Source organism: Leptopilina heterotoma, unplaced genomic scaffold (assembly GCF_015476425.1).
Source record: "Leptopilina heterotoma isolate Lh14 unplaced genomic scaffold, ASM1547642v1 Lhet_292, whole genome shotgun sequence".
Lineage (NCBI taxonomy): Eukaryota > Metazoa > Arthropoda > Insecta > Hymenoptera > Figitidae > Leptopilina > Leptopilina heterotoma.
Genome location: NW_025110997.1, coordinates 447,048 through 471,816, shown reverse-complemented (window position 1 = coordinate 471,816; position 24,769 = coordinate 447,048). Strand labels below are relative to the sequence as shown.

The following is a 24,769-nucleotide window of genomic DNA, read 5'->3' as shown; positions in this document are numbered from 1 at the left end:
TTTTTATTTTCAAAATTCCAAGGGCTAACTGTCCCACAAATTTATAATTGACTAGTTTTTAATTATTGTAATCTTTTATTATTATTTTTTCACATTTTCACATTTTAATTAAAAATTAGAAAAAAACTTTCTAAAATCAATTTTCTCGAGACGATGGAGATTTTATTTTTTTTCAAAAAATAATATTTATTTTTCAAAAAATGTCGTTTTTAATTCATCGAGTAATTAATCAGAATATATTGTGTGTGTCGCATCTGTGCTTATAAGAAGAGAAAAAATTTTTATTTTCCTTTTTTCTATGAAAGTATATTATGTACAGACTTTGCGTACATAATATTCTGTCAGGCAACAATCCAATAGAGTGTCAACGTTCCATCTTCAAGGAACAACAATGCATCCTCGATTAAAGTTGAGTAATACTATGTCGTCGTCATCGTCGACGAGCTTATATTCCATCTCTCACACAGCATAACAATTCATTTTCCAAAAGGAATAATTTATCATTTCTCTTCAAACTTATATATATTTATATACATATACACACTCTAATGCATTATAGTTGTGTATACGCGTACCAATCATTTGAAGCGTTAATCATTCAATTAATTAGCAACAGCGGCCAATAAATTTATACCCGTGCATTATTGATTATTGTATTTATGAATATTCCCATAGTTTACTCTGTTATTTTTTTATTTTTAACATTCAAATATTAACTTATTAATTATTTATATTTCAGTTTAAATTATCTCTTTGCTCTCGAAATTTCGATTTTTCAAACTTTTTCTTACTAATTTTCTTTAACTGTTCTTTCAAAAAATATTAGAATTTAATTTAATTTAATTTTTAATATTCATAAATTATCTTATTTTTATATTTCAGTTTAAATTCCCTTTGCTCTTGAAATTTCGATTTTTTGCCTTTTTTTAATAATTCTCTTTAAGTGTTTTTTTCAAAAAAATAGAAAAATTGAAATTAATTATTTTATTTATTTATTTATCATATAATATTAATTAATTATAACATAAAGATTATAAATGTTAAATTTTTAACTTTTATTGAAATCAGTAATTTTAGAAATTATTTTAAATGAAAAATATTTCGTTTACTTGAATGTTCAAAACGAAAAAAATATTTTTAATAAAAAATATTTCGTTATATTTTTTATTTGACCGTGAAATCGAAAGAAATACTTTTAATGAAAAATATTTCGTTCATTTGAACGTTCAAAACTTGTTGATCATTTACAAAAATAATTTTCGCAAAATTGAAATTGTCAAATTAATTTGAAAAACAATTTACTTTCATATTCTAAATTTTGTATTTTATACATTTTTTTCAAAGTTTATAAAATAAAATAAAAGTGAATAAAATAGTTTACTAATTGAATTGTGTAAAGAATTTATCGAACTGATTTTTCGAAATTAAAATTTGCGAAAAAGATTTTGTAAAATTGAAATTGTAAAATTGTGTAAAAAAATAGTATATTTTAATTGTATACAATTATTTCATCAAAAACATTTTTTTGTAAAATAATTTAGCAAACTGGATTTTGTAGAGAATTTGACAAATTGATTTTTCAAAATTGAAATTTTCTTCAAGTGTTCTTTCAAAAAATAGAATTTAATTTAATTTTCTTTTTTTACTAATTTTCTTTAAGCGTTCTCTCAAAAAATATTAGAATTTAATTATTTTCAATATTCATATATTATCTTATTAATTATTTATATTTGATTTTAAATTCTTTTTACTTTCGAAATTAAAAATTTTTTTTTACTGAGTTTCTTTAAGTGTTCTTTCAAAAAATAGAATTTTATTTTTATTTTTTAATTTTCGAAAATTCTGAATAAGTTCAAGTAAAGGAATTAGTTTTTCCGATGTAATTTTTTCCAGGAATTACTGACTGCGTTAATTTTAAAAAAGCATTCATAAGAAAAAGTAGAAAATTACTTTTTTGATTTTTATTTTCTAGAGAAATATTTATAAAAATTATTTATTTTGTAAATATAAAATAAATAAATTTCGATAATTTAAACTTTAAAACATTTAGAGACATTACAATTTTGGAGAAGATTTATAATAATTAATTATAAAAAAAATTTTATAAGAAAAAGTGTAAAATTTATTTTTTCTACTCTTTTTCAAAGAAATATTTATAAACATTTATTTCTCGACTACTATTTGCTATTTGCTAATAATTTATTTTACGTTTTTTTTTGTTTCAGGTTGGTTAACAATCCTACTAATGGAAATAATTTTTTAGAATTTGGAAAAAAATCAGGTATTTCAAAAAATTTAAAAGTTATTTTATAATTCTTGCTTTTTGTTTCTATTTTTTTTTATTTTGCTTTTGTTTTAAAGGAACGTGCGCGTTTTATTTTTTGAATATGAAACACGAATGAAATAGTGTCTGATTTGTTCATGAAAAGCAGTTGAGTTTACGAACCTAGAACACGAATATATATTCATGGGCACGTTTTTGTATGCAATTCACTCTGAAATGTGTGAATTTCACAACCACGTGTACAGAACGTTCAATTCATGGAAATGAATTTTTTTTTATCTTCTTATTTATACACCCCGCGTTTTGTGCGTAAAGCGAATTTTCGAATTGGCCCCTTACTGTTATTATGTAGTATAAACTTATTCGTTACAAAAAATGTTTTTAAAATTCGAAATATTTGGAATCAATTTGAAAATTTTCATTTTTGCTAAAATCTATTTTGTAATTTTCAATTTTGCAAAATCTATTTTGGAAATTTCAATTTTGAAAAATTAAATTGAGAATTTCTAGTTTGCAAAATCAATTTGGTAAATTTTTTACAAAATACAGTTAGTAAACTATTTTATTCTTTTTTACTTTATTTTATAAACTTTCAAAAAATGTATGCAATACAAAAATTCGATTATTAAATTAAATTGTTTTTTAAATCAATTTGACAATTTCAATTTTGCAAAAACTATTTTTTTCATGAGTTTTGAAGTTTTGAAACATGTTTCGAACGTTCAAATAATGGAAATATTTTTCATTAAAAATATTTTCAAAAAATGCTGATTGCAATAAAAATTAAAAATCGTTAACTATTTGAACGTCAAAAATTTTAGAATCAAATTTTTTTTATAAAATCCAGTTTATAAAATATAAACTATTTTACAAAAAAAAATGTACGATGAAAGGGTTTTAGTATTAACATAATGATTTTTATTCTAAGAAAACTTTTGTAATACAATTATCTTAACATAATAATAAGTAAGGAAGATTTTAAAATTTAAAGAAAATAAAAAGTTTGAGAGTCAAATTTTAATTTCAGTTTTTGTCTAGGTGTGTTTAATTAACTTATGCAAAGCAGTAGTTACGTAACTTGACCACAGCTGCCGAGAAATGAATGCAATGCGAAAATTTTAAATTCTCAACATTTTTGCATGAAAATCCTTTTTTTAAAAACTCAATTTTTTGAATTTCAAATAAAGTACCAAAGGTGTCGAGTGCTTAAAGTAAAATTCTACACTTTTTCCTAAACTAAAACAAAATGTATTCAGTTTCTTTATAAAAAAAAAGTTATAATCAAAATGATAGACAATTTATGAAATATTTTTTATTCTACTTTATCAAAAAAATGTTATAATTAAAATGATGTTGGAATTTTTCAACATTTAAATGAACGAAATATTTTTTATTATAAAAATATTTTCAAGAATTACCCATTGCAAAAAAAATTAAATTTTACATTTCGAAGTAAATTTTTTACTTAAAATTATTATTAAGTACTAAATGAATTATTAATTTAGAATTAATTTTTTTGATAATGATACGCAAAATTATAATAATAAAAAATTAATTTGAAGAAATAAATAAATTTTAATGTTCATTTGAACATTCGGAGCTTTAGGATCATAATTTAAATTATAATTAATTATAATTTATTTGTATTTGAAAAATATTTTTAAATACTTTTTTTTAAAATAAGATATTGGAAGTGATTGAAATAATCAAAATAATTAGTCGAAAAAAAAAGTTGAGAGAAGAATGAAGAGTTTAAAAAAATTAACTCACCCTTCATGCCGAAAATTCTCCTCCTAGTTGACAATTAGATCCTATAAATTTCTTTATTGAAGCACGCACTTAGGTTTTTAATAAAATGCACATTAATTGATAATAGCGAGAAACTATTGTCAGTTCTTTCCGCAATTGAAGCATATTTCTGGACTTTAAATTTTATTGAACTTTATTTGGAAATCCAGAAAAAGTGTATTCCCGCTGCCCATTGATAACTGAAAAAAAATTATATATTTTTTATTATTAAATTATTATTACTATTTTTGTATTATTATTATTATTATTATTATTATTATTATTATTTTATTATTATTATCATTATCAAAGCTTGTTAGAACTTTTTTAAAAGTGATTTTAAAAAAGATGATGTAAAAAAGTCAGTTTAAAAAAAAGTTTTAAAAAAGTATTAGAAAACATTTTTCATAAAAAGTGACCTCAAAGTAAATTGAAATTTTCAAATCTATCAAAAATAAAAATATTAAAAATTCACCTAAACTTATATTTCATATCAACAATTTTTTGTGTTAATATTTTTCTGCCAATAAAAAATAAACTCAAAAGAGAGAAAAATTATTTTTCGTGAGAATAATATTGAAAATTGGAATATTTATTAAAAAAAAAATTGTTGTCACACGAAAATAATTTAAAAATCTATAGTTTCATGCAAATTTTCTATATTATCGAGAGAGAAAGAGAGAAAAAAAATAGTGAAATGCGAAAAAATTGTACGTGCAACATTCAACTCAATTTAAACGAAACCAACTGTGATAAATTGATGCCGGCATGTATATTTACTTTCTCTATTCAACGAGATGAAATATTACTTTCACTTTTCAATTTTCGATCACCAATCACAAATATATATATATATATATATATATATATATATATATATATATATATATATATATATATATATATATATATATATATATATATATATATATATATATATATATATATATATATATATATATATATATATATATATATATATATATATATATATATATATATATATATATATATATATATATATATATATATATATATGTCATTTTATAAATATTTCATTAATTCACAAACAGGATATATTTTTGGAGAGAAGAAATAGAAAATTTATTTTATTTTGTTACTGTTTTCCTGCTCATAAATAATAAAATGAAAAAAAATTGTTCATAAATTATTTATAATTCTTGTTTATTTATAGAAACATTATTTATTTAGCGTACGTTAGTTTTCACAAATGCTTGAAAATATAAATCGGAGAAAATAAAATAGAATAATTGCTTTAATGAAATAAAATGTTGTTTTATGAGAGATATACGAATTATATTCCAGGTTTGATTATATTTGAAAAATCCCTTAGTTATAAAATTATAATTAAATTAATTAATTAATTAATTAAATTGAATTAAAATCCTTAATTATTAAATGCAAGAAACATTTTTCTTTAATTAGTGACTCGGCAAAGTTAGAATATTTAATAAACTGTTTGTAAAATTATAAATTTACATAGCTAACAGAATTGCTGTAATTATTTATCATTATTAAATTAGGAAGGTAACTTTCGACTTTTGACGTGTACTAGAAATTTAATTACACATCATGATAAATCCAATTGAAAATTTAAATATTTGAGAATTAATTAATTAGGTTAATCATTTTTTATTATAAGTTCTGTAATTATTATTATGTTTTATTCTACAAAATTTTTTATTATAAAAAATAATTAAATAAGAAACAAAGTTTAGGGCAATATTTATTTACATTTAAAAACGACTTTTTTTATTTTTATTAAGAATTTTTATACTTAGAAAAATTCCTTGACTCTTCAAATTTTTCACAATAGGATAAATATTTTTTATTCTTTATTGAAAAAAAAATTTGAAGACTTCTGCAAAGCTACTTATGAATGAAAAAAACGTATTCATCAGTTTCAAAAGTCGAACTTTTCATTAGGGATTTTTAAATTTATTGGCAAAAGATTTAATTCAACAGAAGATAGAAATTTTAGAAAAATTCTTTTCTTGAGAAAGAAAGTAATAATTTTCTATAATTTTAAATTTAACTCTAAATATATTTTTTTGGGTTTACTAAAACAAAATTTAAAAATTTGCTTGTTTCTATCTGCCCCGAAAAATCAATAAAAATAATTAGGAGACAAATATTTAGAAATTAAATTTTATTTTTAAAAAATTCTTTCAAAAATTAATTCTTATAATTTCGAATTAAACTCTAGTTGTATTTTTTGGTTCAAATAAAAAGAAAAAAAAAAGAAAAATTAAATTTGATTTTTAATAAATTCTTTTAGAAATTAATTTCCATAATTTAAAATTCAACTCTAGTTGTATTTTTTTGTTCAAATAAAAAGAATAAAAGAGAAATTAGATTTTATTTTTTAAAAATTCTTTATAGAAATTAATTTCCATAATTTAAAATTCAACTCTAATTGTTTGGTTTAAATAAAAAAAAAAAATAAAAGAGGAATTGAATTTTATTTTTTAAAAATTCTTGTAGAAATTAATTTCCATAATTTAAAATTCAACTCTGGATTTTTTTGGTTCAAATATTAACAAAAGGAAATTGAATTTTTTGGGAAACTTAAATTTATTGTTAAAAATTGAAGTTCATTCGAAAAAATATTTAGAAATTTACTTGTTTCTATTTGACTCCAAAATCAATAAAAATAAATAGGCAACAAATATTTCAAAATTAAATTTTATGTTTAAAAAATTCTCTTAGAAATTATTTCCAATAATTTGAAATGAAAATCTAATTTTATTTTTTGGTCCAAATAAAAAGGAAAAAAAAATTGAATTATATTTTTAAAAAATTCTATTAGAAATTATTTCCCATAATTTTAAATAAAACTCTCGTTGTATTTTTTGGTTCAAACAAGAAAATTTTAAAAAATTTTTTTTTTTTTTTTTTAAATTTTTTTAGGAAATTTAAATTTATTCCTAAAAATTAATGTTTGGGAAAAAATTTAGAAATTGAACCTTATTAATCGAAAAAACAATTTTGCGAAATAAAATTGTATTAGAAAAATTTTCCCTAGAATTTAAACAATAAAATCAATAAAAAAATCAGTACAAAAATCTATATAAAATAAAAAAATATTTAGACAATATTCGATTCTATACATTACGTAAATATTTTATTTTTCAAAAATATTTTTACGAGAAACCATCCGCCAATAATTTTTCAATAATCCCAAAATAAAAAATAATAAATAATAATTGATCACACTTTATGACATTAGAGAAGTGAGAGATTGTTATACTATATCAAGTTTACTTAATTCCCAACTTAATTCCCATTAGTTGAAGGGAATTAAAATTAGCGATAATCTTTATGAGATAAAGCAAAAATACTATAGTGATATATTCGGAAATGAAATAAATTTGTCACCCCCCTCTCTCGCTCTCCGCCTCACATCTAAATCAAACTGAAATCACCCCTTAGCTGCTATCTCATTTAAAGGCCATACACGAAAAATATTCAGCAGTAATTTTCGAATTTCTCCAGGGGTGATTTGGTAAAGCTCTCTCATAAATTGGAATCATATAAAAAGGGTCCACCACCAAGTCAAGAATTCTTTAGGGGTTATTTGAGGGCATCAAGTCGACGTACCAACATATCAAACGATGTATTTTTTCTTCATTTTTTTCTTTCTCTTTTTTTTGATCATATTATATATACATATATATATCTATATAAGAATATCTCTTGAGAATATTTTTTTGAAAGTCTATATTGCGGGCAATTTTACATATATGTATACATCGGTGTGAATCGACGCGCATATCTCGCTATATAAATATATATATACATATTTTCTATATATATATATATATATTGTATGTATATATACATAAAAGTGTGTGTAACATATTCAGTGAACTCTAAAAAGCAAATGGTATCAGTGACCCTACCGGTTCAAGTGAGTGAAATAACTGAGAAATACTTTTTCTAGTGTAAGCATCGCGGTTTTTACAAGACGGAGCAGGATCATTGAAGCAAGAGTAAAGGGATCAGTATTGAAATAGTAATATATACATATCTCTGAAAGAAAATTCTTCTTCTCTCAACCACCATGTTCTGCTTCGAAATCATATATATTCGTTTCGAGTTTATTATAAATAGAAAGAGGATTCACATTGATTTCGATTTTTAATGGAATCAATTTTCTGCATAAAGTACTGTCCCTATTGTTGGAACAATAAATTGAGTCAATTTCGAGTCATTGTTTCGCATTGTCTGATTTGAAATTATTATTACTTTTTTTAACTGATTTTAACTAGTACTATTACTAGGTAACTAGTACTTCCTAGTTACAACTATTACTAGTTAACTATTACTAGTTAACTATTACTAGTTAACTATTACTTCCTAGTTACGACTATTACTAGTTAACTATTACTAGTTAACTATTACTAGTTAACTATTACTTCCTAGTTACGACTATTACTAATTAACAAGTACTTTCTAGTTACGACTATTACTAGTTAACTAGTACTTTCTAGTTGCAACTATTACTAGTTAACTACTATTACCTAATTAAAACTATTACTAGTTAACTAGTACTACCTACTTGAAACTATTATTAGTTAACTAGAATTAACTACTAATAATGATGACTGTTTGCGACTATTATTATTATAAGTATTACTAGTGATAACTAGTACTAACTATTACTAGTAATAATCAGTACTGACTATCACTGGTGATAACTGTATGCGACAATTATTTTGACAACTATTTGAAAATATTAATTGTGATAACTGTTTGTAACATTTACTAGGGATAACTGTTACTTTTGATAACTGGTGCTGACTATTACCAGCGATAACTATTACTAGTGATAATTATTACCAGTGATTAATGTTAATAATAATAACTATTACCAGTGATTACTATTACCAATGATAAATGTTTCTAGTGATAATTGTTTCTAGTGATAACCTTTACCAGTGATTACCATTACCAGTGATAACTTTTACTAGTGATAACTATTACTAGTGATAACTATTGCTAGTGATAATTATCCCAATGATAATTAATACCAGTGATAACTTTTACTAGTGATAACTATTACTAGTGATAACTATTACTAGTGATAACTATTGCTAGTGATAACTATCCCAATGATAATTAATACCAGTGATTACCATTACCAGTGATAACTTTTACTAGTGATAACTATTACTAGTGATAACTATTACTAGTGATAACTATTACTAGTGATAACTATTGCTAGTGATAATTAATACCAGTGATAACTATTGCTAGTATAACTATTTCTGTAATAACTGATACCAACTATTACTTTTGGTAATAATAAATTATCACTAGTGATAACACAACTATTACTAGTAATAATAAAAGAAATTTCTAAACCCAAATAATTAAAATAATAAAGATCTGAAACTTTTTTGTTTGGCCTAAAGGCCAAACAAATAAATTTAAAATCTTTATTATTGATTACTAGTAATAATTGGTAGTTACTATTACTAGTGACAATTAGTAGTTACTATCACTAGTGATAATTAGTTAGAATTATTACCAGTGACAATTAATTGTAACTATTATCGACGATAACTAACACTATCAGTAGTGATAACTAGTAGAAACTAACTAATGCAGTGATAATTAGAAAATTGAATCGCCTGGTCTGACTGAAAACGACATTTACTACTTGAAACAATTAAAAGAATTTAGTACTGTCTCGAAGTAACGTTTACTACTCAAACCAGTGAAACAATTTAAATCGTTCTTTCTGACTTAATGGACTTTCTCCACTTGGGACAATTTGAAGAATTCTTTATGTACTACTGTCTGACTGCAGGGGAATTTTACTACTTAAAAACATTGACGCTTCTCCTACGTGTAATTCTCATTGAAACAACACTGAGCAGGAAAATTTTTATTGCAGAATTTTTGTACTTTATTTTTGAATAGGAATTAAAAACGAAAGTTCAGTGCAAGATAATTTTTGTATTAAAAATCAATTTAAGATTTTTGGCAAACTTATTTTATTTTTTAATAAAATAATTAAAATAAAATAATCTTAAAATAATCTTAAAATAATCTTAAAATAATCTAAAATAATAATCTATATTAATAAAACCAGACTTCTGTCTGTACATTGCTCCAATCTTGAAAATTCTTATATATTTTTTCTTCTTGAGACATGAGAATTCGAAAAATGTAAAAAAAAAAATGTCTGTCTGTCTGTCTATCTGTCTGTCTGTCTGTCCTTCTGTCTGTCTGTCTGTCTGTATGCAAAACTTTGTTCGCGCATCAATTGAAAACGGTTCAACCGAATAATGCGAAACTTGGCAGTCTATTAGGTATTAATGTAACTTAAAATCATAGCCTTATCCGATTAAAAAATATTAACTTGAACGAAAGTTATGACATTTTTTCAAAAAATTCGAAAAATCAAAAAAATTCAAATATTTTATTTTTTGGAAAATGAATGCAAAACTATCCTTAGCTAACTTTTTCAGATAAATACAACCCATTTCTACAATAAAATTATTAAAAAAGACGTATTTTGAAATTTTTTTTCGTTTTTTTAGATCAACTTTTTTCTAAAAAAAATAGTGATTTTTAATCTTTGAGCAAGCTTTTCAGGAAAAGTTATTAAAGTTTTTTATTTAAAGATCAGTATGTAAAGTAAGAAATTTGCTACATTAGACAAAAATAATGAAGCTAAATGCCATAAAAGAGAAGAAAAAATGTTGAATTATAAGAAATTCGGTTTTTCGAAATTTTCATAATTTTTAATAATTTTTGATTTTGTACTAAAGGGTGGAAAGAATTAAATAAGTAGAGTAATTTTGAAGAGCACAAAAATAATGAAGCTAAATGCCATAAAAAAAGAAGGAAAAATGTTGAATTTTAAGAAATTCGGTTTTTTGAATTTTTTGCTAATTTTCCATAATTTTAGATTTTTTACCAAAGGGTGGAGACTATTAAATAAGTAAAGTATTTTTAAAGAGCACAAAAATACTAAAGCTAAATGCCATAAAAAAGAAGGAAAAATGTTGAATTTTAAGAAATTCGGTTTTTTTGAATTTTTTGCTAATTTTCCATAATTTTAGATTTTTTACCAAAGGGTGGAGACTATTAAATAAGTAAAGTATTTTTAAAGAGCACAAAAATACTAAAGCTAAATGCCATAAAAAAGAAGGAAAAATGTTGAATTTTAAGAAATTCGGTTTTTTGAATTTTGGCTAATTTTCCATAATTTTAGATTTTTTACCAAAGGGTGGAGACTATTAAATAAGTAAAGTATTTTTGAAGAGCACAAAAATACTAAAGCTAAATGCCATAAAAAAGAAGGAAAAATGTTGAATTTTAAGAAATTCGGTTTTTTGAATTTTTTCTAATTTTTCATAATTTTAGATTTTTTACCAAAGGGTGGAGATAACAAATTAGGTAAAGTATTTTTGAAGAGCACAAAAATAATGAAGCTTAATGATATAAAAGAGAAGAAAAAAATGTTAAATATTAAGAAATTCGGCTTTTCGAATTTTTGATAATTTTTGATTTTTTGCAAAAAGGTTGGAGACTATTTAAATAGTAATATTTTACTACCGAAATAGCTAATGGTAACTAATTATTAATTTTCCGGTCAAATTAAATTCCCGGTTTTTTTCTGATTTTTCAGATTGGTAGGAAAATTATTAAATATATTGGTAGAAACTAAAACCCGTCGAAGACGGGTACGACAGCTAGTAATAATAATAATAATAATAATAAATATATTTTTACAAAAATCCTAAAATTCTATCTTTAAAAATTGCTTTTCTACTGAAGAAGAATTTCTTATTCAGTCTGACTGAAATTGACTTCTACTACTTTAAACGTTTGGCTAGTCACTACTTTTTTGTACTTTTATTATTTTTGTTAAAATGACAAGACTTAGTGAAATGTGTCGTCTGACTGTATACGAACCTTTACTACTGTTCAGTCTGACTAAAATTTATATTTAATACTTTTTGTTTTACTTCCGCTAAAAAGACAAGAAATAAAAATTTATCTTCTGAGTAATAAATATAAATACTACAATTCGGTCTGACTAAAAACCCACTTATACTACTAGTCAGTCTGAATAAACTTGATTTGTACTAATTTTTTGTGCTTTTATTATTTCGGTTAAAATTACAAGCCTTTGAAATATGTCTTATAAAATTATATCAAAAAAAATTTTTTTTCAAGTTTTTTTCTTCATCAGTTTTTACTATACCAAGTAGTAAAAGAAACTCAAAGTAAAGAAGTAACAAGTTTATGTATTTACGGCATTTAAAATCGTTGGGAGTTAAATGCGCTAATTAGAACTTGTTCTAGAAATTTACATATATATATATATGTAGGATGTGTATATTCGTATATATGCGTTCATAGGTACATACGTAATTTCCCAGCTGCGCCGCAGTAGCGTACACAGATCAATGTTGCATAGCTTGATTCAATTTAACAATGTCGTAATAAATTCTACTAAAATAATTTTACGATTCATGTTTTTGCATGCGCAATATACATTTCCTCTTTTAACCAAATTTATTGTTTTAAAAGTGTCAAAGCATTTTTTTAAGTAGTGAGAATCAATTTTTCGTCAGACTGCTCATAGACTACAAGAGTTTTCAGTAGTCTAGTTTTTTTTAATTCTATTAAAAATGTATTTTTTAAAATTTATTTTAATTTAAAAATTAAAATATTTCAATTTATTTCAATGCTTCGGGTAATTTAAAAGTGGCGAAATATTTTTAAGTAGTGAGTATCAATTTTTCGTCAGACATCTCTTAGAATAGAAGTTTCTCTTATTCTATTAAAACTATTTTTCGTTGATATTTATTTTAATTTGAATATATTTCTGTGCTTTGGTAATTTAAAAGTGACAAAATATTTTTAAGTAGTAAGTATCAACTTTTCGTCAGACAAGTCATAGAATCAAAGTCCCTCCAATTCTATTAAATATATTTTTTTTTTCATTTATTTTAATTTAAATTTATTTGAGTGCATTGGTAATTTAAAAACGCCAAAATATTTTTAAGTAGTAAATATCAATGTTAAGTCAAACAAATTTCCTCTCTTTCTACTCCATTTATTTTTTTCTCTTTTTAGTTATTGATTTTAATTTAAATATTTTTTAGCGATTTACTAAAAGTAAACTTAAAAAAAATATATTTTTACTTTTCTTTTAAATATTTTCCCAAACTGATTTCAAAACATACAACCAAAAAAAATAATTTTATTTGCATTGCTTTCAATAATTTCAATTCGTAATTCTCAAGTAAAATATTTCTTCTCTTGAGAAATGTAAAATTTCTCTCAATCTCATAAAAATCATTGGGGAACTATTTTCGGTCGATTACCGATGCAAGCAGTAAACCCTGAAAAACTGAATCCAAGTTGAAAAGTTTTTCAGTGGCTATATAACTCAGTGCAAGTGATGGAGAAGTGGTAAACGTGCTTATGGAAAAAAGGAGAAAAGGACCAAAAAAAAAAAAAAAAAAATAGGGGAAAAGAAGGCAAAGGAAGCAGAGAACAATCATAAAGGCAATTACCTAAGAGATCTTGAAAGCTTAAAAAGAATTAGCTCGACATCCAACGAATGTCGAGTGGTATATGAAAAAAAATTGTGCCGACAATTTCGCATTATGACACACACACAATATCTAAATTGTGATTTATTTAAAACAAAAGGAAAAAGAAATTTTGTTCACATTATTTATTTTAAAAAACACTTTTTTAAATTGCCAGTGTTTCTTGTGTTTAAATATTTCACATTTGGGGAAAAAATTGACAATATTTTCTTTTATCAATTTTTTCCATTTCTGCAAGTGGGGGAGTGAAATTAATTTTCATTTCATTTTTAATTTTTTTTTCTTCTATTTTTTTATTTTTATTTCATTATTTATCTTTATTCTTTTATTATTATTTTTAACCTATTATTTAGTTTTAATTTTAACCCATGAATTATTTATATTTTTAATCCATTACTTATTTTTATCCTCTGTTTTTTATTTTTAACCCATTATCGTGAATAATTCCGGAAAAATTTGAAATATAAGAAAAAAAAAATAAAGAACTTTTAAAAAAAGAAAAAAGGGAAAAAAGAATATTTTTTTAAATTTATTAAAATTTTTTCAAATATTTTAATTTAAAAGTTTTTAAAAGTAAAATATTTTAATTTATTAATGACAACCGTAAGAAAAAAAAGAAGAAACAAAATTAAAGAAATGACAATGAAAACAAAACGTAAAGCAGAAAACAAAAAATAAAAAAAGACAGTTCCAAGAAAACAATTTAAGTAAAAGTTGAAAATTTATATTTATATATAAAAATCTTGTTGGACAAAAAGCATTTTGAAAATTTGTAGCGTAAATGCCTGGAGAGATATAAGAAAACGAAAGGATAAAGAAATAAAATGAAATATATCACAACGCTGACGACCGGCAGTGCAATATCCAGTATTGCACAAGCTATATCTTGTCGCTGCTCAAGATGATTCACCTCAAAGGAATCGTACGCGTCCAAGGACCCTCGTTTTTCAAGCGCTTCTTGTCTATATCGCCGTGTGCCGAGTTGTAGCCAAAGGATTGAAATTTATCTCAAACTTTTTTATATATAACGTCAAAATCAACGGATAATAATCCCAAAAATTATTAATTGACTCTCAATGCTTTATTTACTGTCAAATAATTATGTTATGGAATTTTACAACTCTTTTTCTTTTAATTTTTTTTGTATTTTCTGCTTTTAATTTTTTTTTATTCTCTTGGTAATTTGGCAATTTTTTTTATTTTCTACTCTCTACTTTTTTCATTTTTTGCTGCTTGTAATTTCTTTTTTATTTTCTAATTTTAATTTTCTACTTGTAACTTTTTTCTACTTACTATACTTTCTTTTAATTTTTTTGTATCTTCTGCTTTTAATTTTTTATTCTCTTGCAATTTTTTTTGTTTTACACTTGTTTAATTCTTTCGTATTTTCGACTCTGTAATTCTATCTTATTTTTGCTTGTAATTTTATTTATTTTCTGCTTTTAATTTTTATTTTCTACTTGTAATTCTTTTTTATTTTCTGCTGTAAAATTTTATTTATTTTCTGCTTTTAATTTTTATTTTCTACTTATAAATCTTTCTTATTTTCTACTTGTAATTCTTTCTTATTTTCTGCAGTAAAATTTTTTTTATTTTCTACTTTTAATTTTAATTTTTACTTATAATTTTTTTCTACTTACAACTTGCAATTCTTTCACATTTTCTACTTATTCTTCCTTATTTTCTGCTTGTAAATTTTTTCTATTTTCTACTTTTAATTTTAATTTTCTACTTGTAATTTTTTTTTTAATTAACTACTTGAAATTCTTCCGTATTTTCTACTTTGTAATTCTTTCTTATTTCCTACATGCAATTTTTTTTATTTTCTCCTTGTAATTTATCTTGTATTTACTGCTTGTCATTTTTTTTTTATTTTATTATCTGCTTTCAATTTTTTTTTCTTTTGTATTTTCTGTTTCTAATTTTTTTTTTGTTTTCTGCTTTTGATTAAGAAAATGATTAATGGCGCAAGTTGAAAGTTTTCACAGTTGGGAAAGCTTTAAGGTGACCCAGACAATATCTTAAACGCGGCATCGAAAGCAGTTTGAGAGGATGAATGAGAGGCAGAAGGCTGAAATCAATATTTTAATATTTCGAGGAATCGCATTTTCTCCCCTTGTACTGAAAATTGCTTGAGTTAGAAACGAGAAAAATGAACAAGCATTTAACGATAAACATTTCATTGACAATTAGGTATTTTTTTTATTCATTTTATTTATTACTTTTTTTAGAAACATTTTAAAAAAAATTCTTTTATTTATTTCAATAAAAATATTAATAATATGTAAATGATAATTATTCCCAACTTGATATTTAATATTTATTTATCACTATTATTAAAGACAGTTTAAAAAATAAATAAATAATATTTTCTTATTAAAATTAGTATTATAATTATTATATAATAATAATATTCTATTATGTAATTTAATATGATTAACTGTATATTAAATACAATGAATTATACAGATTATATAATAAAGTTAAGTACCGATAAAATTATTCTTTAATGAAATTTGAGAATTTCTGTATCGATCAAACAAAACAATGAATTTTCCTGAATAGAAGATACGGAGAATGAAATGTTGGGTATGGTCTAATTAAAACCGAAAATGTGCGGATCATAATATAATACTTCTCGTTATAAGCGAATAATGATACTGTCGAAAATTTATTATGTTCATTATGTTTAATTAGCCCGATTTCAAAATTCAATTTAAATTTCACAATTTTCAATAATGTTTTATCTAATTCGTGTCTACAAAAAAAGTCAAAATATTCATTTTAATTGAGATAAAAAAAAAAATTATTGTCGACAAACATCAAATGCGTATAAATATTGTAAACAAAAAGTTTCACAAACAGAAAATATTTTTCTTGTTTTTTTATACAGTAACGGACAAAATACAATAATACAAAATTGACATGTAATACAAAATATTTTTTTCAATAAAAACCATAATAATAATAATAATAACCATTTTTCAACGAAAAATATAAAACAGATCACAAAAGACAAACAAAAAATTGTTTATTTATTTAGTACCGACAGGCCGATAAAATGAAAAAAGGAGAATAGAAAAATAAATAAAAGAGAGGTATATTAAATAAAATAATAAAAAAATCAATAGAAATAGAAAAATAAAAAATATATTTATTACTGAAATAATTATAATTGGAAGAAATATAATCAAAAGTAAATAAAACAAGTAAAAAAGTATATTAATTACTAAAATAATTATAAATAGAAAAAATTAGAAAAATAAATAAAAAATACATTATTTACTAAAATAATTGTAAATAGAAAAAATAGAAAAAAAATTTAAAAGTAAATAATAATAATAAGAATAACAATAGTAATAGTTACAGTAATAAATAATCGAATAATAATATTCTTCTCGGTGTTTAGGCCTTTTTCTTTCAAAATAATCAAAAAAACAATGTTAACGAAAATAAAATAATAATAATAATAAAACAAATCACAATTACAGTTGCATATTAATTTATCCCTTGAGAAAATTCAAGGACGTGGAATTTAATAAATCTTTTCATATAAAGAAATTTTTGTAATTTAAATTTTACATTTTTGTCTGGTTTTTCTTACTCCTTATAGAATTCTTCGTGATAATAACGAGAAAGAGAAATAGTAAAAGAGAGAGAGAGAGAGAGGGGAAGGAGAAGAGACTCGCCCCCGGGGGGCCATACGAAGAATTTTCTATGCCACCCCCCTCCCCACCCCCTTAACAGTAATCTGTTGTGCATTAAGATTCCGCAAGAGAAAAATTTCCTCAAAAAAGAAAAAACGAAAAAAAATGTTACATTTTTCGAATTCGCAACTTACATTCTCTTTAACCGCAACTATAATTTATCAATCAGAAATATTCCTTTTTATTAGAGATTTTATTTCTCATATTGCCTGCTTTATATTCCATTGGAAAATCCATTTATAAAGCTGAATATTTACGATACTCGAAAGGAGAAACAATTTCAGTAATTTTTTTTCTCTTTCGATTCAGAAACAAAATTTGGTTCAAGCAGAAAAAATGGGAAAAAGAAATTAGATGTTGTTTTATTAATAATTAATAATAAATTTAGGAAAAGTATATTTTTTAATTAAAAGAATATAAGAAATTCTCAAAAAAAGAGTTAATTATTTAAGAAGAATATTTAATTAATAATTAATAATAAGTTTTAAAAAAGTACTTTTTTAAAGCTTATTATTAATTATTAATTAAATATTCTTCATATTTTAATCAAAAGGATGAAAGAGTTGAAAATATAGAACATATTAATAATATAGTGTAGGAAACTTTATTAAAATTAAAATTTTTCATTTCAAATAATTGATTATTATTTAATTACTTGCTAATAATAAGTAAATCATTATTTAATTATTCGATAACTATTGTTCCGTATTCGATTAATATTTAATAATTTGCTAATAATTATTTGATTATCATTTAACTATTTCATCAAAACTAATAATTATGAAAAAGCATTGTCCTGTTTATTATTTAAATAAATAAATAATTTATTCTAAAATAATTATTCATTATCTATTATAAAATAATTTATCATAAAATAATTCAAAAGAAGAATAAATATTTTTTAATATAGAAAATAATTATTTATTATTTAGTATAAAATACTTATTTACCACAAAAAAATGTTTTTGGTATAACAAGATTTTTTAAAATTAGATTAAAACTGAAAAAATGGAATAAAATAAATGGAAAAAAATAATTCGAGGTAAAAAAGCCACACTGGTCAAATGGAAAAAAAACCACCGACTCTTGTTACATTTTCATCAAAAATGCGAAGGTATTTTTTTTTTTTTTGTTAAAAAAAAAGAAATTTAAAATTGACAAAAAATTTACAGGTTCATAATATTGGTTTCATCATATTTTAAACATTCTCCACAAAGTTTAACTTTGCAAGTAAAATTTTCATTTAATTAAAATATTTGAAAGATAATTAAATTACAATTAATAATTAACGTGGGAAAAAACTGGTTTGGAATTAATTAAAAGCACTTGACCCGGTTTTTTTCCTATTATCAAAGAGGAGGAAAAAAAACATAAACAGGTGAAACGGTGCTTTGCAAAAAAAAAAAAAAAAAAAAAGAATCCTTAAGTGTTATTAGCCAGACTAAGGGAATTTTCATTAGATAACAATTACCGTGAATGGTGCGCGCTACGTATTCTTATCACAGATTCTTCATTTCAATGATAATCCTATGACAATATTTTCAATCACAATATTGTAAACTGAGGGAAACATTTTTTTTTTTTCTTTATTAACTTTCTTCTTTTCTTTTTTATTAATAGGAAAAAAAATTTCCGAGAAAGGAAAAAATTTGTAATGAGCAAAAAACGGAACGTGAGATTAAAAAGTGTCGCGCACAAGTTTTGGACCGAAAGTGCGCAAGTTATGCGCGCGAAACAATATCCGCAAAACAGTACCGCGAGTTGGAGAGGTTCGATTAACCCCTGACGAACTGCTCCGTGGCCCGTGTTGAGCAAGACTGGCGGTCGTGCAAAGGGGCCAGCAATTGTTGACCTAGTTCGTTCAGAAAATGGAGATTGCGCCGTGCAAGCTCGTTCTAGGCGCTCTTCAAGTAGCAACATAAGGCCAGTTGCAGCTTTACTGTTAGGTTCTTTTTTCTATTCACGATTTTAGAAAAAAAAAACATGAAAAAAGATTTTTCATATTACATTTCAAAAGAGAAGCAACACGTCGCTTTGTCATTGTAGCACAATAATAAAATAGCGAAAACCGTGAAAAATCTTTCTAACACTACTGGGGAAAAAATTTCTAATCTCAATTCAACACGAATTTTATCTTCTTTCTATAAATTTATATTTATATTATTTTTATTATCTCTTATAATTTGAATTAGTAATTAGTAATGTTACGTCACCGTAACCTATTTTCAATAATAATAATAATAATAATATGTAGAATAATAATTAATAATGATAATAATCATAATGTTAATAATAATAATTATGATAAAAGTTAATAACAAATAACAATAATAAATTGTAATAAGAAATACTAACAAATAATAACAAAATTGTAATAATAATAATATAATAAACAACAATAAAAAGTAATAATAATCAATAACAAAATTGTAATAATAAACAAATAACAATAATATACAATAATAAATTGTAATGAGAAATATTAACAAATAATAACAAAATTGTAATAACAATAATAAACAACAATAAAAAGTAATAATAATAATAATCAATAACAAAATTGTAATAATAAACAAGTAACAATAATAAACAATAATAAATTGTAATAAGAAATATTAATAAATAATAACAAAATTGTAATAACAATAATAAACAACAATAAAAAGTAATAATAATCAATAACAGAATTGTAATAATAAACAAATAACAATAATAAATTGTAATAAGAAATATTAACAAATAACAAAATTTTAATAACAATAATAAACAACAATAAAAAGTAATAATAATAATCAATAACAAAATTGTAATAATAAACAAATAAGAATAAAAAACAATAATAAATTGTAATAAGAAATATTAACAAATAATAACAAAATTTTAATATCAATAATAAACAATAAAAAGTAATAATAAAAATCAATAACAAAATTGTAATTAAATATTAATAATAACAACAGAATTGTAATAATAATAAATTAGGAAATTATAACAACTTTAATTGTAACAGTAATTAGAATTACCAATTAAAAAGCAAAAATTCCTAATTCAAATTTTGTGTTCTATTCCGCGTCACCCAGGAGGTTGAACACCAGACGCGTTTTTGTATGGTTTTTCCCCGTTGCACACAGTTCGTCCAATCACAAATTTATAGCAAAACACGTTTACAATTTTAACGCATTTTAATTTGTGATTGGACAAATGTGCAATAGGCCTACTCCACTCCTCCCTTCAAACGAAAGAAAATTTTTTTTATTTCAATCAAAAATAATTCTTTTGAATCAAATAAAAATAAATATTTGTCTCAGTAATTCATCATTTATTTATAGAAAATAAATACTGAACTTTGACAACTTTTTTCTCCGATTGAACACATTAAAAGCAAAGTCTCTAAAATTCAATTGAGTTTGAATCAATGATGCGAAAAAATTACAAATTTTAATTTTTTTTCGAGTTCCTTTATTTCTAAATTCTCAAATGAACAAATTGAAAAATAAAACTTTTTTAAGACTTTGTTTTTAATGTGGAACACAATTTATTTGCGTCAATATTAATAACATTGGCGGAAATATATTGTGTTCCAAAGGAACGCTGAAAAAAACATTAATTAAAATACAATAAATATATTAAATATATAATATATAAACCAATCAAATTTATCTTCACCTAAAACAAAAAAAAAAAAATAGAAACAGAAAAAATGTGACAAACATGAGAAAAAATTGGCAACATGATACATACAAATATTTTGACATACAAAAAATTTTGTTCGTGAACAAAACATGCCATGCAACAAAATTGTTGATCTGAAACAGAAACAAATACTTCGGCAAACAAAACAAAAAGATTTTAAAATGGAAAAGTGTATATTTTATTTTAAAAAAATTATTTGCAATATCATGCAACATGAAAAAAACATAAAACGGAGAAAAAACTTAATACAAAAGAAGAAACATTAAACAGAATAAAAAATCATATTCAAAAATATTTTCTTGACAAAAAAAATATAAAAGAAACATGTTGACCTGAAACAGAACAAATAATTATGTTGACCTGAAACAGAAACAAATATTTCGACACACATAAGAAATTGATTTTAAAATGGTAAAGTATATTTTTTCATTTTTAAATTATTTGCAATATCAGGAAACATGAAATAAAACATAAAATGGAAAAAAAAACTTAATACGAAAACATAAACATTAAACAGAATAAAAAAACATTATTCAAAAATAATTTCTTGTCAAAATATAAACAAAACATGTTGACCTGAAACAGAACGAATAATTATGTTGACCTGAAACAGAAACAAATATTTCGACACACATTTGAAAATGGTAAAGTATATTTTTTCATTTCTAAATTAATTGCAATATCATGCAACATGAAATAAAACATAAAAGGGAAAAAAACTCAATACGAAAAAATAAACGTTAAACAGAATAAAAAAGCATATTATTCAAAAATATTTTCTTGACAAAATATAAAAGAAACATGTTGACCTGAAACAGAAACAAAAACAAAAACCGCTGCCAAGTTGTACATTTTTACAATATTGGTGTTTAATTTCATGAATACTTTGCTTCCTCATAGAAATAATAATAATTGAAATATAAGAATTAATTTTTATAAAAGAATTAAAAATTAATTAATCTTGGTCCCAGAAATGTTTTTATATATTCTATAAGATGTTTATAATAGTTTAATAATTACACATATTTTCTACAATTTTTGATTTTTTAAATACCAATAATTTGATAATTTTTGACCGAATCAGGTTCAAAAATAGATCAATCGAACCTTTTTTTAATGCTCTACAAGTTGGTAATGATACTTTTAAAGTTACTTTTATATTTTTCAACAAAATTTTCAAAAAAGTGTTATTTTCGAGAAATTTAGATTTTTAAGACTTTAATACCTCTGGTTAATATATAGATGAAAAATGTTCAATGAAGGCTCGAAAAAACTCTATAAAACTAAAGAAAAATATTTATAGGTGTCCTAACTTTTTTTTAAGTTATTGACAAAAAACGTTTTTTTACAAAATGAAAAATGCAAAAAAAAATATAGTTAAACTTTATGAATCGGGCTGAAAATACTCTCATTTTATGTCCCTCGGGGAGACCTACAATTTAAAAAAAATTGAGGCCTTTAGCTCTTTCTCGTTCTGAGATATTGAGGCAAATGTAATGTTAGTACACACAAACACACACATCGGGACATTTTTTTAAAATACATTTTTTGGACTTCTGAGATAAACTTACATCAAAATTTTTTTTTATTTATTTTACAGGGAAACTAATGTTTTTCTTAAATTTAATTTTCATTAATTTGAATTTGAATTTATTTTATTTTAAATAATTTTAATTTTTTTTAAAGGATAAAAAAAGTTACATTATTTCTCGCGTCTAATGAAGGAAAACAATTTTTATTTATGGACATTCCTTCTGTGAACTTAGGTATGAAAAAGCGTGAAATTTGAAAGTAATTGAATTTTAATTCATTTTATTTTAAATAATTTTAATTTTAATTCATTTTAATTTCTTTTAAAGGATAAAAAAAGTTACATTATTTCTCGCGTTTAATGAAGCAAAAATAATTTTATTTAAGGACATTCCTTCTGTGAACTTAGGTATAAAAAACGAGAAATTTGAAAGTAATATGACATTTAATTAAATTAACGGTTGTGTGAAATTTTCCAAAGTTGTAAACGATCGAAATATTATTAGCTAGAATCTACAAATATTGAATAATTTATATAATAATCTTTTAAAATACCAAATTATTATTTGTTCGAATTTTCAAAACGTCGAATGTTAATTTAAACGAATTTTAAGAACATCGAATGCTTATTTTAATTAAATTACAAAACATCGAATAACAATTTGATCGAAAATGTTGCAGTTGTTCTATATTTTCGAAAAATTAACTTTTTTATATAATCATATAAACATTGATAATTTCAGCCTCAGTAATAATGTAAAAATTAATGTAAATAGTATATACTTATTTATCAAAATTATTTATACTTTTATAGTATTTTTTTTTTGTTTTATTTGAATGTAGAAAAAATGATTTTGTAGGCTACTGCCAAGCATAGAGGCAACTTTGTATGCATATCTACTATTAAGTAATAAAACATAAATGAAAAAAGTTTACATTGACAAGTAAAAAGAAAAAAGTAAGATATAAATTTGGAAAGTATTTTTCTTAGTATGAATACAATTTTTAATTTCAAAATAGAACTTGTTCTAACAAGAATAAGTAATCACAAGCGTGTTGAAATTTCACTATTGTTATTGTCAAGACAAAAATGTAAAATATTCAATACAAATATGAATAAATATAAAGTTAAGTAGCAGTAGATGATTATTTTTTTCTCTGCTTCTTATTAAAAAATTTCTTTCTCAAGAGAAAGAAGATAAGAGAGTCAACCGGAATTACTTTACAAAAACGACATTAATTCTTGTGAAAAGAACGTAACCTCTTCAAGTACTCTTTAGGTGTATGCTATTCTCTACCGAATGTGAATTGATACCCATCGCTTCATCTTCTTAGGTGCATCACCACCGTCAAAAAGACTCAATATGTCATTTCTTGTTTTAGACATTTTGTTAACAAATGAATTGCCGTACACAAGTTAACAAGAATATCATTAGATGAATATCATCAAACGTATGGCATTGGTGAACCCCCTGAGATGGCTGGTACCCTCCAAATCCACTCTTTCCTTTTTTCGGAAATCATTCTTTTGACCAGGAAAAATGCCGTTTATTTTTTATCAATCTTTTGTTAATCGTAATTTTGAAATAAATGTATATTTACATATAATGTATGAATATAATAAAGTTTGTAGATATAAGATAATAAAACCAATGCATTGTTGGTTATAAATATTATACTTCTTTTTTCTTGTCATTGTAAACTATTTTTTATAAATATTTCATTGTTTAATAGTAGGGGAGACTGAGGCTAAATGTTAAATATAGAACAACTGTTTTTTTTAGACAACAAAAAATAACAAAGAAAGCCAAAAGTCATTTGCTTAAAAAACCAATTTCTAGCTTTTACATGGTAATAACCTGTTAAAAGCTGATAGCACAAACTACTTCTGCAAGGGTTACATGCCAATATGACCTGTATATCTCCTTCGATGGTTTACATGCTATAATGTATTTTTAGTTCTTAGCAAAGACAAGTATGGTTTCTTATAAACATTCGCGCTTTGCAACAATATTTCTTATTATTTTCTTAGTATGAATATAATTTTTGAGATTTCAAAACAAAACTTCTTCTAACTGGAATTTTTTTTTATTTTTTAAAATTTAGCACTAGATGCGCGCTTTAAAGTCAATGTGCCCATTGTGCTTTAATTCTTAATAGAA

The 24,769-nt window shown here is 22.9% G+C and overlaps 1 protein-coding gene across 1 annotated transcript in view; it reads right to left on the bottom strand.

Moving 5' to 3' along the window:
• The window catches only part of LOC122504349, a 239,149-nt gene extending 220,170 nt beyond the window's left edge, over positions 1-18,979 (bottom strand). Inside the window, exons 1-2 of the mRNA XM_043615421.1 lie at positions 18,856-18,979; positions 4,055-4,272 (exon numbers count right to left, since the gene is read on the bottom strand). Coding sequence (XP_043471356.1) covers positions 4,055-4,061 — 7 coding nt within the window. The 5' untranslated portion in view covers positions 4,062-4,272; positions 18,856-18,979. The remainder of the gene's footprint in view (positions 1-4,054; positions 4,273-18,855) is intronic.
• Positions 18,980-24,769: the final 5,790 nt, after the last annotated feature.